The sequence below is a fragment of the Lygodium microphyllum genome, chromosome 10 (assembly GCF_053477565.2).
Source record: "Lygodium microphyllum isolate KBCC chromosome 10, Lygodium_microphyllum_v1.1.10, whole genome shotgun sequence".
Taxonomy (NCBI): domain Eukaryota; kingdom Viridiplantae; phylum Streptophyta; class Polypodiopsida; order Schizaeales; family Lygodiaceae; genus Lygodium; species Lygodium microphyllum.
Window position 1 is genome coordinate 122,936,937 of NC_141144.1, and position 16,107 is coordinate 122,953,043.

At 41.1% G+C, this 16,107-nt stretch overlaps 1 protein-coding gene across 2 annotated transcripts; it reads left to right on the forward strand.

Moving 5' to 3' along the window:
• The first annotated feature begins 13,092 nt into the window (after positions 1-13,092).
• LOC148030517 (protopine O-dealkylase-like) lies at positions 13,093-15,885 on the forward strand. 2 transcript variants are annotated; one of them, XM_087686856.1, is made up of 3 exons: positions 13,093-13,697; positions 14,605-14,932; positions 15,141-15,885. In XM_087686856.1, the coding sequence occupies exons 1-3, from the start codon at positions 13,147-13,149 to the stop codon at positions 15,315-15,317; spliced, it is 1,056 nt and encodes a 351-aa protein (XP_087542982.1). In that variant the 5' UTR covers positions 13,093-13,146; the 3' UTR covers positions 15,318-15,885. The 2 variants fall into 2 exon arrangements, with proteins under 2 accessions (XP_087542982.1, XP_087542981.1); XM_087686855.1 differs by having other exon boundaries at positions 13,099-13,697; positions 15,211-15,885.
• Positions 15,886-16,107: the final 222 nt, after the last annotated feature.

A 16,107-nucleotide genomic window follows, 5' to 3' on the forward strand; every position in this document is an offset into this window, starting at 1 on the left:
CGGTCACCCTGGCATATCACGAGTGGAGCTTGATATCTCAACACTCCCCCTCGAGCTCAATCCCAATTCCTGCACACCAAGCAAGTCTCTGAACTTGTGCAGCTTCTTTGCACCCAATGCCTTCGTAAATATGTCAGCTACCTGATCCTCTGTGCTGACATAAACTAGATCAATAAGACCTAGTAAAACTCTCTCTCGCACATAGTGATAAAGCATCTCAATGTGCTTTGTTCTAGCATGATAGACTGGGTTATTTGCCAAGTGTATACTACTCATGTTGTCACAATAAATGACAACTGGCCCATTTGTAGACTGATGCATATCATAAAGTAGCTTATGCAACCAAGCTACCTCACATGCAGCCATTACTACGCCCCTGTACTCAGACTCTGTGCTCGACAAGGCAACTGTAGGCTGTTTCTTGCTGTTCCAAGTGACTGCAGCACTCTCAAAAGAGAACACATATCCACTGGTAGATCGTCTATCAGAAATACTACCATCCCAATCAACATTAGTGTATCCATGCAACTGTATCTGAACTCCAGTCTCATAAAGTAGTCCATACTGCAATGTGGACTTCACATACCTGAGTATGCATCTAGCCGCATCCAAATGCGGTTTCCTTGGAGCCTGCATAAACTGACTTACCAATCCAACAGCATAGCTCAAATCTGGTCTGGTAATAGTCATATAAATCAAACTTCCTACTATGCGTCTGTACATAGTAGGGTCTTCCAGAAGCTTACATGCATCTGCGCTCAGCTTCACATTCTGCTCCAAAGGAACTGAAATAGGCTTACAACCTGTCATCCCATATTTGGACAGCATGTCCAATCCATACTACCTCTGCAAGAGCCATATCCCACTTGGTGATCTAATCACCTCAATGCCCAAGAAATAACGCAGCTCTCCCAAATCCTTCATCTCAAATTTCTACTTCAATAGCATTTTCACATGAAGGATATCTTCATCACTATCACCTGTGATAATCAAATCATCAACATAAATGACAAGCAGCATAATACCTTTCTCTGTTTTTCTCACATAAAGTGAGAAATCTGCCTTGGAAATCTGAAAGCCAATAGTGACAAGATACTGTCCTATCTTGTCAGACCATGCTCTAGGTGCTTGCTTCAAGCCATACAAGGCTTTCTTCAACCTGCAAACAAACTTAGGATGAACAGTATGCACATAACCTGGTGGCTACTCCATATAGACCTCTTCTTGCAAATCACCATGCAAGAAGGCATTCTTTACATCCATCTGATGTAAAGACCATCCCTTTGATGCAGCCATAGCAATGACTGCTCTTACAGTTGCCATCCTTGCAACTGGACTAAATGTTTCTTCATAATCAATGCCATATGTTTGTGCATACCCCTTGACTACTAATCTTGCCTTGTATCTGTTCACAGAGCCATCGGCATTGTGCTTCACCTTATAAACCCACTTACAACCAATTACATTCTTATCTTTAGGCAAAGGTACCAATTCCCATGTAGCATTTGCTTCCAAAGCATCCATTTCTTCATCCATGGCTTTCTCCCATTTTTCTTTTCCCATGGCTTGCTCAAAAGAAGTGGGTTCTGGTTCCTGTATCACTTTGACGATATAGGCATAGTGAATGGCTGTAAATCTATCATATTTCAACCTATCCACAGGATACCTAGCTCTGGTAGACCTGCACAAAGTAGGCTCACTTCTAGATGCTCTCAAAATATCCCTAGTCTTTCTTACTCCAGGTGTAACAACAGAAGGAATACCCAACTCATCACCAATGCTCTGTTCTGAGCCACTGGATTCACCATCCACATAAGAGTGACCTGCATTCACATCAAACATGGGCTGATCTACCTTCTCTTTTCCTTTTCATGATACCTGCATACCACTATCTACATTGCTTTGAGAAGATTCTCCTGATCTCAATCTGCCTGTCCATGGTGAAGAATGTGAACCACTGCTAGAGGACACTCCAGGTCCACTAATATCTTGTGACTGCTGCTATGAATTCTGTGCAACATTACCATTTTGTGCATCTACATTATCAATCACATTTACTGGTTTATACCAGCTACTCATCTCATCAAAAACAATATCTCTGCTCACTGTAAACTTACGAGTAGAAGGGTTATAGCATCTATGCCCTTTCTGCTCTACAGAGAGTAACCAATAAAGATGCACTTCTCAACTTTTGGATCCAACTTGGATCTCAACTTATCTGGCAGATGAACATAGGCAATGCAACCAAAAATCTTCAAACGAGAAATATCTGGTTTCCTACCAGTATATCTCTCCTCTGGAGTCATCCCATGTATTGCTGCAGTGGGAATCCTGTTCATTATGTAGACTGCTGTAGCAACTGCTTCAGCCCAGTAAAAATCTAGCAAGTCTTTTTCGTTGAGCATGGCACGAGATACCTCTCCAATATGCCTGTTTTTCCTTTCTGCAATTCCATTTTGTTGTGGGGTATGACTGCATGAATATTGCTGCTTTATGCCATGCTCCTGCAGGAACCTTGCAAACTCATTTGAGAGGTACTCTCCCCCTCCATCTGACCTTAGGCATTTTATTTGCACGCCTGTTTCTTTTTCAACCATAGCTTTAAGAGTTTTGAAATGCCCAAAAACTTCACTTTTCTTTTTCATAAAATACACCCAAACTTTTATGCTATAGTCATCAATAAAAGTGACAAAATAATGACAGCCTCCAAGAGATGCAGCTTTAGTAGTCCACACATCAGAATGGATTAATTCCAATGGCTTCTTACTCTCTTGAATATGTCTGGGAAATGGTTTCCTTGCCTGTTTTCCAAATTGACAGGCTTCACATACCTTATGCATTTCTGCAACCTTGAATTTAGGCAATCCTGCAACAATATTTTGGGCCTGCATTGATTTAAGTCGTTGTACATTAACATGACCAATGCGTTTATGCCAGATATCAATATCTGCAACTACACCGGTCCCATGTGCAAACATTGTTGCACTCAATTCAGGCATGTCTGCATCCAACGTAAACATTCTGCCCTTCTTCTTTCCTTTTGCTATCAAGCGACCTTTATTTTTCATATCCTCAACAAAGCATCCACGAGGATTAAATCTGACCTGCAAGCCCTACTCAACCATTTGACCAACAGAAACCAGATTCTTGGTGATATTCGGGACATGAAATACATCGGACATGTATTTCTTTTTCCCGTCCTGCATAGACAAATGAATTTTTCCAATCTGCACAATAGGATGTGCAGTATCATCACCAGTCTCCACAAATCCTGGTTTTTCCATTTTCCTTGTATCCTCCATCCATTCTGCATGACCTGTCATGTGGTTTGATGCACCTGAGTCAACATACCATACATCGTTGCTTTCTTCTGCACTTGTCACAGAATTGTTCATGTGCTGCACCATAAACAAATGCTCATTTTTGTCATCACCCTGTCTACTAGAAGATGCATAATTCCCTTGTTGCAATTTTCCATTCATGATGTCATTCTGCTTTTTATAGCAGTCTTTAGCCATATGACCCATTTTACCACAATAGTAGCATTCAACATTGCTGTTTGCATTTTGGCCTCTTTGCCATCCACCACGACCTCTTTGGCTCCCCCTGCCTCTAGAGTTACCACGTCCTCCTCCATAGGACTGGTTTTCTTGAGTTTGCTGCATATTCTGATTTCTACCACGGCCTCCAGATTGGCCTCCTCTACCTCTGCCTCTACCTCTTCCAACATTTGAGTAGAAGATAGTTTCTTTTGAAGTTCCTCCTGAAGAAGATGCACCACCATTTCTCTGCTCCTCAGAAATTAGAAGAGCAATCAACTCCTCAAAATCAAGAAATCTTTCACGGACGGAAATGGATGTTCGGAACTGTGCATAATCCTTTCCTAGGCCATTTAAGGTCACGGAAACTAAATCATCATCTTCCATTGGCGACCCAATGGAAGCAAGTGCATCTACAATCTTCTTCACCTTCATGTGGTAGTCATTGATGCTCATATTTTCTCTTTGCACATTGTGCAACTCTTGCTTGAGCTACATTTTCCTGGCTTGCGTATTTGTGCTATACATTTTTGACAAAGTATCCCATGCCTCCTTTGGCATACTTGCATCCTGAATATGCACAATCATAGAGTCTGAAATACTGATAGACATCCAGTACATAACTTTTCTGGCTCTCTCATGCCATCCTTTAAATGCCTGCATTTGCTGTTGATTGGGAACATCAGAAAGAACTGGTTCTTCTTCATTTCCTGCAACAAATTTCCAATATCCTTTTCCCATAAGGAAATTCGTCATTCTAAACTTCCATGCTTGGAAGTTGTTCTTGTCAAGCTTTTCAGTGACAATCTGTGAAAGAGAATCAGACGCCATTACAGAACACTGCAAAAAATTATGTCACTGTAAAAAACACAGCTTCAGCCTCACAAGGGCAAATCTGCAAAACTGATAAAAGTGGTATTTGACCACACAGTCACTTCCTAGTGACGATTTTGCATCAACAGGCAACAGGGATGATTTTGTAACTCCCAATGTCTCTACGCACAGGCATACAATGCGATTTCTATGGTAACTTTTCACTGACCTGTATAACAGTGGTCGCACAGCATAAAACAGGGCCTTTTCCTGAGTGCGTACAGAAAACTTCCGCCTCCAAAACAGGCCTCGAAATGACCTCAAATGAAAAAAATAGAGCAACCAAGGGCTAAAGGCCTTACCTGCAACATATACTGCCCTCTTGCTACACCGCGAAGGGTGTCTCAATCTGAGACAGTGCACTCTTGCACTTTTCGGCTGTGCTACCTACCAGAGACTTGCTCCCAAACAGAAAAATGAAAGCAACACTGGTCCTCTTACCACAACACTGTGAACTTGGTTTGCTTTCTTGAGCTCCTTACCACGAACAAGGCTCTGATACCATGTCAAGATTGTGGGAGAGAAAGAAGGAGTCTCACTTGTAGCTTTCTTGCTTGCACAATGGGGGAATACACACACAGGTGGAGGCTGAAAATAGTTTTTCCTCTTCTTAGTTGTGTAAGCCAAAAAGAAGTCAAGTACATAGAAATAGAAGAACCCTATATATGGGCCTCAAACCAAACTCAACTAACTAAGGTGGCATACTAACTGAGCCACGAACTAGAGTAGATAAGGATAGCTGTCATCTAGCTATTATTCATGGGCGATGTACCAACCGCATTTGTAGCTAACAAGTCGGTGACATAAATGCACAACGGTCATCCTGGCATATCACGAGTGGAGCTCGATATCTCAATAGGTTGGTCGGCAGTCTGATCTACTTGTGTAACACCAAACCAGATATCAGTTTTGCTGTTGGTGTTTTGAGCAGGTTCTCAAACAAACCTCATGAGAGTCATTGGAAGGCTGGGATGCGGGTACTCAGATACTTGAAGAAAACTCTTGACTATGGTATCACATACAGTTTCGGAACTTCTCTTGTGGGGAACTGTGACTCAAATTGGGCAGGAGATAGTGATTCCAGGAAGTCAGTTTCTAGTTATTGTTTCTCTTTGGGTTCAAGAATTTTCTCTTGGATTAGTAAGAAGCAGCCAACAGTGGCATTGTATTCTACCGGAGCAGAGTACAAGGTAGCTTGTTTTGCTGCATGTGAAGCAGTATGGTTGAGAAGGATTCTATGGCATATGGGAGTGCAGGATGAAGAACCAACTGTGCTGAGATGTGACAATCAGAGTTGCATCACCATTGCCAAAAATCCAGTGTTTCATGCACGCACCAAACATATAGAGATCCAGTATCACTATGTGCGTGATCTGATGGAGGATGGGATAGTGGAACTAGTCTACTGTCCAACATAGGAGAATGGAGCAGATATCTTCACCAAAGCACTTACGAAGGATCTACTTCAAGTTCATCTTCGGAGACTCGGCATTGGGCCGAGGAGATAGTTCACCTATGGGTGGACATTGAGGGGGGTTGTTAGATATGACCAATGCCCCACCCTCATTAGGTGCCACCAATGATCCATGGTGCTTAAAGTTGTAAGGCCCCCATTATGAGGAGAAGCCAAATGTGAGCCCGGACATTGGTTGAGTCCTGACTTGTATATCAGATGAGGTCTATGTGATCGAATGGCAAAAAGGTGATCGTTGTGGGTCTAATCTTTGGGTTAGATGAAGTGGTTAAGCTGGTAGCAACTCGAGGCGCATTGCATCGAGTTGCGATGCTAGCCCCCTAGCGGGGGTTCAGGGGCAGTGCCCCCAGCCCGATGGTAAAGGAAATATTCCCTGGAATATTCCATGGCTGACTAGTGGAGGCTCATATGGTAGGTCTGTCAGACTGACCTAACAGCCTTCGCGGGCTATAAAAGCTAAACCCCTTCATAGCCATCTATCACTCATCTTTCACCCAGTCAGAGTTTTTGTTCCAGCTAACCTTAACCTCTTCACCTATCTTCTATCTAGATCGCCATCTAAGCTTCACACAGTGGAAGCGCACGGGTGGACAGAGCCATCTTTGTATCAGTTGTTTGGAGTTAAAGAATTTACTAATTCTCCTCTTATCTGTTGTGTACTCTCTATCTCTTTCTTGATTCTGTTCGATGCGCCGTGTAATATTTTACACAGATAGTTCTGGTTAGGTGCAAAACATCCAAAACTGAATCATATAGCTTTGGGCTTGACACTTGATATTTGCCACCATATAGGACATGCAGGGGACATAGTAGGTACCAGTGCAGATGTAGACAAGAAACAAGCATATGTTGGTCACCTGGATAGTCTTATGAGAATCTTACAAGGAGCACATGGGCTGATCTAAGAGATGCAATGTTAAATACGACTATAGAGGTTTGTGGGAGGGGGGGGGGGGGGGGCATCTCCTCATCTGCATGGAACGACATTGAGAAGTTGCAAAAAGCTTTTAGTCATAGACATTTGGGCATCAAAAGCACTACACCATATGTATTTATGCTTTTGGAAACTGGCCATCGGCCAATTGAGGTACATGCTATGATCCTAGTACTGAGATATGCCACCCGAGTACGTCTAATGGATGACAATAGGCTCCACAAATGGGCATGGGATGCTAGCACACGCCTACAGAAAACGTGGAAAAGGAAAGTGCTTTCAATAGGATGGGTGTTGGATATGTGAAAATGGTTTAAAGGGTGGGAAGTGGATAAATATCTAGATATGACATCCAAAGATATATGCATGGACACATTTCAATCGGACCTCTTACGAGAGTATCAAGCAAAATATCAAAGAAAGGGAGCAAATGGCGAACTTGCTTATTACAATATGCATGTCTATCCTTCATGTTGGGAATCCTACATGCAGGTAGAGGCACACACACATCCATACATAGCCAACCCACTCTCAGTGGTATTTAGACAGAGTATTGCATGACTTCAAACTCGATCACACACTTTATTGATCGAGACAGGTGCATGGAGTGGACAGGTAAGAGAGACGAGGTTATGCAAGCTGCATGGACTACAAAGTGTAGAATCAGAGGAGCACATGATTATGATATGCCCAACATATGCACACATATGGGATGACTTTGATATCCCTTTATAGGAGCCACTTCACCTGTTTCTGACCACTACTCCTATATCAAAGTTAGGGGCTCTCATCACCTACATGTTACGCTTTCAGGAGAACCAAGCTACATAGATCGTTCTTTCACGTAGCTACCCTTTCCTACCATGGGGGAGGAGAATCATTGTATATCTGGAAAGGTCCCATGGGTCATAATTTGGCCTTTTGTGGATGATAATAAACTACTCTTCTCTCTCTCTCTCTCTCTCTCTCTCTCTCTCTCTCTCTCTCTCTCTCTCTCTCTCTCTCTCTCTCTCTCTCTCTCTCTCTCAGTCTACAAGATGTCTCTAGTTGTCACACACACACACACACACACATTGTGTGTGTGTGTGTGTGTGTGTGTGTGTGTGTGTGTGTGTGTGTGTACAATATGTCTCGAGTTGCCCATCTCCAACTGATGCACCACCATGAGAGAGAGAGAAGGGGGCAGATTGTGGAGAGAGACAAAGTGAGAGATGAAGGATAGGGTGTGAACAGAAGATGAAGAAAAGGGTGAAGATTAGCATAGAACATTGAAGTCTAATGTGCATTGCCATTTTGAAGCTATCAAGCTCCTATTACGAGTAGGTGTTAAAAAGGATTTAAAAGAAGAAGATCGTGTGCCTGATGCAAGATCCAAGCCTATGCCCATAGCCATGGCTGCTCAATTGCTTGCCATGGAGAAGCACTGTATGGGTCTTGCTAATTGCAAGCCAACAGTCAGGAACAGCCAACCCTCTCTCTCTCTCCCCTAGCCCTCACCAATAGAGTGGATCAAGGTTTTCAAAAATTGGGCCGTTGCCCTTAGCTATAGTAGTCGCACTTCTTGGTGTAGTCTACAACAAGGTGCGCGCGCGCACACACACACACACACACACACACACACTCTCTCTCTCTCTCTCTCTCTCTCTCTCTCTCTCTCTCTCTCTCTCTCTCTCTCTCTCTCTCTCTCTCTCTCTCTCTCTCTCTCTCTCTCTCTCTCTCTCTCTCTCTCTTTGTTCAAGGTGCGTGAAGGCTTCATAGCTTCAATATCTTGGACACAGAAGCATGGCTACTCACATGTCTTGGATTCTTGGTTGTTGGTGCACTACTAGAATATGGAGGCCATGGGCAATGAGTGACAGCTTTGCTATATTGTCTCATGCCTTTTGATAACGTATATCATTCATAATTGATAGTGTATGTACATTTTGATACTAGTTTCACTTTTGATCTCGTTGCTTTATTGTATTTCATGAAGTCCATTTGCAAGAGATGTGGGCTTAGTGGTTGTTCAAAATTTGGAATGATGTAGAAATAGTTAAGTACAAGGGTGAGCTTTTACAGTAACATGAATCATGCCTTGCACTTTCTCTACCTATCTTGGCCATGCATCTAGCATGCGGGTTCTGATGAAAGTCATACTTTGGATTTTAAGGATTTTGATCACTCTATTGCATTTCTTGAAGATTTGGACACAAGACATAGACAATAGTCAAGCACGATGAAGGGTGTGTAACTTATATGCAACAAATTGTAGGTCTTTTTGGCTTCTAAAATGTACTATTGGTACCCAGATCCAAGTGCTTGATGTGCATCTACATATAAAGACTATAGGTACCATAGGTCCTTTTTTTTCATGTATTGAAAATAATCTTATTAGGAAGAGAAGTGTGATATGTACATTTATGCAAGGATGGCAACTTTACTTGAAAGATTTGTATGTTGGTGTAGCAGTAAGGGCCTTCGTAGCATGGCAAGCAATGTCCACTGTTGAGTGCTCCTCTTGGACATTGGTACGTCACCTTTTTTTATAATGATTTCTAATTGTCTCCTCGACAATAAGGGAGCCTCCATTGATACTGGTTTGCAATTGCCTCATCACCACCAAAGATAGTGCCTTCATTTTGATAGATCATTATTGGTTGGGCTTTGTGTTTTGTAGAAAGGGTTGCATGAGAATGTGCTTAGCATTTGAGCATTGTAAGGTTTGTCTATGTGAAGCTTAGCTATTGCCGTTATCATTCTCCTTCCATTCAAAGGATTTTTGTTAAGAGTACATGGGTCTCTATTTATATTTACAGTTTTTGAATTATGCTTAAGGAATCTCTTTGTCTTTCTCTATGAAGTCATGCATCAATACCATTAGGTCATGTATGTGTGTCAATTTGAGGATCACTTTCACCTCTCAAGGATACATTCATTCTTCTCAAATGTTGTTTCCCTTTTGGAATATCTATGTCTATGTGGCATGGGGACTCCATATCTTACTGTATCTTTCAAACATATATATAGTACAAAGTGAATAATGGATACATTGGTGTAAAAATTATATAGATAAATGAAAATATGGCAAGTGGTTGGTTGTGCCAAGGAATAATAGGTAGATATTGTTTTCTCTAAGAAAATATGAGAGAGAGAGAGAGAGAGAGAGAGAGAGAGAGAGAGAGAGAGAGAGAGAGAGAGAGAGAGAGAGAGAGAACAAATACTTCTCTCTCTCTCAATAACAAATGCTTTTATTTTGCTTATTGAGCAATAAAACTTCTTGGTACACACACTAATTGGGTGCGCTTGGGGTTCCAAAACCCCTTTGAGTTCATCTTACTATTTCATTTGCAAATGTGAAATGTAAAAACACAATGTCTTTGGTCACAATTGAATGTTGTATACTCTCTTATGACTCTTACACTATGACGGAAATATTCCATTTCCTTTTCCTTGATATCAAGGAGGACTCAAACATACGTAGTTCTTTTTTGACATTGCAACTCCTGCTAGAGAAATTATTAGTATATGGTAGAATACGTAATGTTTCTTAATAATACACATAATAAACACATTAAATAGCATGTTAACCTTGAAGATTAAAACTTTCAATTTGCAAAAAAATTCATGCTAGGTTGTAAGGGTAATATGTTTAAGATGTATATTTTATATGTACTTTTTGCAAGGATCTCTTATTTAAATATATATACGGAAACGTGTTATGCATTGGCAACATTTAGAATGTATGTTCCTTGGACGCCCACAAACGGTATACCTACTCTTTAAATAAATAGTTATTGTATTACTTGGTTTTTACTGAAGCATTAGGCTTTCTTTGATAGAGGACCATTTGAACATTTTCTTACTTTCTTCATTGGTCTCTAAGTAATTGAGTTGACAACTGCTTTTGCACCTTATGTGTACCTTTTGGTTGCATATGGACCCTTGATACCTTTTAACTATATTTGCACTTCTAGGATCAATTTTAACATTATGTATTGAATCTTACCATTATTTCCAAAAAATGATTTTAATGCACCCAATAGCATCTACATTTGAAGTCTCCACAACATCTCAATTGAATACGTGTGTTAAATTAAATGTGTTTTAAATGGTCAAATTATTAGTACTAGATCTCTTAATTCACTTGAGAACTTAGTTCATCAAATTGAATATACATTCTAGATGGTCCAATTGATGAGTGCCACATCTTGATCTTTTTTCGAGAAGGTAATGGTAATGAATGGTGTGCCTCACATGGCAGCCCCGTGCTCCCCTCGCAAAAAAATAAAAAACAGGGGCAGTTGCCATGTGTCGGTCACCTGGCGCCTCACTGGGTTGATTTTCTCTCTCTCCCTCTCCCTCTCCCTCTCCCTCTCCCTCTCCCTCTCCCTCCCCCCCCCTCTCTCTCTCTCTCTCTCTCTCTCTCTCTCTCTCTCTCTCTCTCTCTCTCTCTCTCTCTCTCTCTCCCGTCGTGCCCCTCGAGACACACTGTTGGGTCTTTGTGAGTTGACATGATGGATGTAGGGTGAAAAGCAGGGCCAAACTGTTCGAATAGTAATAATAATGCTTCGAAGTTTGATACAAAGCATGAAACTTAAGTTTATGTCTAGCGCTAGTCTTGGTGTGAAGCATTGAGAGGAAATTAGGCGCAACGTGCCTAGTAAAAATGATGAGAGGGAGGAGAGAGAGGACACACGTTTACGAGACCACACAAATAGACACATACATACATAAGCGTGCGCGTGCGCGCGCGCGCGCACACACACACACACACACACACACACAGAGGAAAAACAAGAAGAGGGGAAAAAGATAAAACGTGCATGTGTATTATACAGACACCCCCTCCCCTTGTTACTGACCTTCTTGGGACTTCAAGTGATAACATGTCATGAGGCACAAAAAGGCACAGGGGAATGTCACACAATATATATCGGTAAGGAATCTTTGTATTCATGATATTGAAAGATACAACATTGAAGCACATCTCAGGACTATACCCTTGTGACGTCACACATGGAGGGTTCACCACTTAGTATAGGGAATCACATGTAGAGTGGAAACCAAAGCCGTTGTAACATGTATTTCTTTTGTAAATGGATCATTCTTTTGCAAGTTGACAACATGATGTTTCATTGTGACTATAGCACAGGATATGCACATTGTTAGTCTTCCAATGATGCTTTCACATTCTGTCGCCCAAGTTGATTTGAATTTTTCTATGATGTACCAAGTTGCAGCAAAAAGTTTTAGTGATGTTTTTTAAGGAGCCATAGTTTTCCTTTTTCTAGAAGTCCTAAATAATGCTTGTGATTTTGTTTCTTCGTAGTATCCATTGATGCTGATGAGAACAATATGTTTTTATCATAAAATTACAATACACTTGTTCATGAAAAAACTTGCTATACTTCGTAATTTCATTAAAAAAAAGATAGTTTATTTTTTGGACATGCAAGGATGATGATTTTCTCTTCTTAATAGTAATTCTAATAAAATAAATAAATACAATCAATACACAATAATAATATTTCAAAAACTAAAAAATGAGATGAGAAAACATGCTATATAGTATGTCGAAGTACATTGGAAAGTGAGTTACGCTTTCGTTTTTGTCATAAGTTTAAAAGATCGTTTTCTTTCATTTTCGTTTCACTACTATTTACTAATCCTAAAAAGAATGAATGACGAAGATTTGTATCTAATCTTAATAAACTAAAAAGACGAATAACAAAATTGTTTAAACTAATCTTAAAAAGAACAAATGACGAAGATTTGAATCTAATCTTTTAACTTGCAAATGCGATGATTGAGGAACTTACCTATATGTCTCCACACACTTGTATATGACTTTCCTCTCTCCTCAAATAAGAGATGAATTTCCTAATGAAGAGAATGACCCATACTACTTAACTCTCCCCCCTTTATATAAGTTTAAAGCTTCCCAACATTCAAAGCTTTTCTGTAAGCCTTTTAAAGCTTTTATAGTTTACAAACTTGAAAAACCTAAAAGCTAAGCTTTTCTTCAACTTTGGGTATACTTTAATATTTGCTTTCTTTACCATTAAAAAAACAAAACAAAACATCACATAGCTGCAACTATAATAATAATACATATTATTATGGTATTAATATATTATTATAAGTATAAATGTTTTATATTTTTAACGCGTTGTTCACAAGCTGATGTAGGCTGCACAAAGAGAGAGAGAGAGAGTGTGTGTGTACCTTACAAATATACAATGTGAAGTGCATTAATTCGAAACCAAGGAAAAAGACACAGCCATAAATATCATTCGATCGATTGATGTTCTGTCGGAATTATCTTGAGAGGTCTGCGGTTTGCCATGGCGGGGGAGAAACTGAAGGGAGGGGCAGGGGCAGAGGAAGAAGAAGACGGCCCTGGCCATGCAGATCATCATCTTCATCAAGCCGATCACGTCCCTGCTCCCTTCATACTGCCCCCTCCCTATCGCCCCTGCAGTGATGCCTCTATCGTCCTGCACGAGGTCCCCACCATCGACCTCTCGCCCTTGCTGTGCCAACAGACAGAAGGCAATGCCGGCAGCGACACTGGTGAGGACCAGGCGCGGCGCAAGGCCTTTGTGCTCTCCCAGATCCACACCGCCTGCCGCGACTGGGGGTTCTTCCAGGTCGTCAACCATGGTGTCTCCCTGCGCACCCTCGAATGCCTCCACAGGGGCTTCCTTGACTTCTTAAAGCTCCCCCTCGCCGACAAGTGTGCCTGCGCCGGCTCTGTAAAAGGCGACAGTGGCCAGGGCTTCGGCAACACATTTGTTAACCCTGAGATTGGTACTACCGAGTGGCGTGAGTACCTGGTCTTCGCCACTTTCCCTGAATCTGCAAGAAAAGACAGTCAATGGCCTCCCTTGATCAAGTACATACTTTCCTTTGTTGCTCTTTTCTCCTTTAATTTATCTTTCTCTTTTCCTGTCAATGGATTCATGCAGAGATGAAAATTCAGGGCTTTTTTTCCAAACTTCTATGGAAGACACTTTCCCTTATCTAGTTTGTGTGATGAAGCAGCCTTAGAGATACGCACACATATGCATCTACAACATACTTGTGCTCCAATGCAGATGCATTTCTTTCCTTCGTGAAACCAATGCTCTGAAGATGCGTATCACAAATGCATATGTGCATGTGTGCATACATCCCAAACACAAAGAAAACACACGCGCACACGCCCGCACACACACACATTGGCCTTATGAATATCCATAGTTATTAGCCAAAAATTTGTGGCTGAGCTGCAGATAAGTTGCTTGAAGACCAAGTATGCTCTGCAGACTGAAACTACATTCCCATTAAAATGTGGTATAGGTATAAATTGCATCTGCATGCTCATGCTTGTCCAAGTTTTTCCAATATTGTTTTGTTCCTGACAGTTCTGGTACTGCTCATATTGTATCATAGATCAGTGCACAGTACTTGGGAGTATCTAGAAAGCCACCACATCTTTCTTAGTCATACTCTTGCTGATTTAGTATTATAAATTCCAGGGCAGTCTGCCATATAGGAAGGTTTGAAATCAGGGTTCCTTTTCACTGCAACCTAAGGCTGTGATGATTATACAACTTACAATTTGCAGTACATTTTCCCCACAGCAGATTGCTGGTTAGTTGCCATATACGTTCTGATTTGATTTAAGTTAGTGTACTCACTTTGAAAGTCTATAATGATCTCTCTGGCTATTCTGGTTTTATTCTGTGATGTAATATCTCCTTTCTTCATATTTCTACCTCACTAAGCGAAATTAACGCAATGTGATAGCACATTTGCAGGGATTTGCTTGGCACTGTCAGTGCAGAGGTTTTAGAGCTTGCAAGATGCTTATTGGCTGCTCTCTCTGAAAATTTGCACCTTCCTGCATCGTATATTGAGGAGGCCATACAAGGATTGAATCAGAAGTTTCTCTTCAGCCATTACCCTCCTTGTCCACAGCCAGACTTAGCAGTGGGTGCATGTGAACATACTGATGTGGGGGCAATCACTTTTGTGTGGCAAGCTTCAGAGGATGTGGCCGGGCTGCAGGTCTGTAAGGATGGGAAGTGGCATACCATAGAGCCTATCCATGGTGCTCTTGTGGTGAATGTAGCTGATCAAGTTGAGGTAAGTCTCAGTTTGTCACATCAGAATTAAAAGAGTCTGCCCAGGTTAGTAATGGGAGTCACCCTTTCTAAGGTTAACTGGTATCAGATGTTCAGAGGGGTGGTGAAAATGTATTTGACACAGGGGCAGGGAATATCTAGTTTTAGGCAAATGTGAGTACCAATTGATGTAGGTGTTAATGCATTTTTCTGTCTACTGGTGTTTGCAGTTAAGTATGGCAGTCATTCTGTCAGTGGATGGTTTGAAAGAAATGTCTCTTTGGTTGTTCTGTTTGACAGATTATCAGCAATGGATTGTACAAAAGTGGACGACACAGAGTTGTATTGAACAGCTCAAAATCCCGCATATCAGTTGTTGCATTCCACAATCCATCTGCTACTGCTGAAGTCTCTCCTGCTCCGAGTCTCATTGACTGCGATCATCCAGCACATTTTGAAGCCACCCAATTCAGGTCATATGCAGCAAAGTTTGCAATCAGGGCAGAGTAACGGAAATTTCAAGTAGGATGATAGTATTCCACTTCCATATGTGGTGGCGGTTATTTCATGGATGAGACATGTTTGCTGCTCGAATGCAAGCATGTCCTTCCAGAATATTATGCTATTATAAAAGCAATTACTTCCAATTGATGGTTCACAGCTTTGTATCCGAGTTTTCCAAGTGATCTCTCATGTTCTGACAAGGAAATGTGGATCTGTAAATCACAGACAAATACTGATGGCAGATGTATTTATGTATCCTGACACTATTTTTCATGATATATTGATGACAGATGTATCTATGTATTCAATTGATGGCTCAGAGCTTTGTATCTTAGTTTTCCAAGTCACCTCTCATGTGCTGACTGGCAAACGTGGATCTGTAAATCACAGACAAATACTGATGGCAGATGTAGTTGTTTATTTGGACACTATTTTTCATAGTATATTGCTGACTATTGTCCAATTTTCTTCCATAGCACCCAAAGGATTCTGGTTCTCCATCACATCTATTAGGCTATGAAGACCTTTATTAGCTGAAATGCAGTTTTTCATATGGGAGATATTGTGTAAAAGTTGTTCCCATGCCATAGAGCCAGTATGAATTGGAAAATTCAAAATAAAGTGTGGCCACTTTGAAGAACTCAAAGGAGTTACTAGTGTTTGATAGTCTAGCTGGAGCTAAATGAACCAAAG

Bases quoted from the DNA above. Each gene is read 5' to 3' on its own strand.
- LOC148030517 (XM_087686855.1), top strand. From the start codon at position 13,147: ATGGCGGGGGAGAAACTGAAGGGAGGGGCAGGGGCAGAGGAAGAAGAA. The intron at 13,698-14,604 runs GTACATACTTTC...GCACATTTGCAG, and splicing joins CAATGGCCTCCCTTGATCAA to GGATTTGCTTGGCACTGTCA. The intron at 14,933-15,210 runs GTAAGTCTCAGT...TCTGTTTGACAG, and splicing joins ATGTAGCTGATCAAGTTGAG to ATTATCAGCAATGGATTGTA.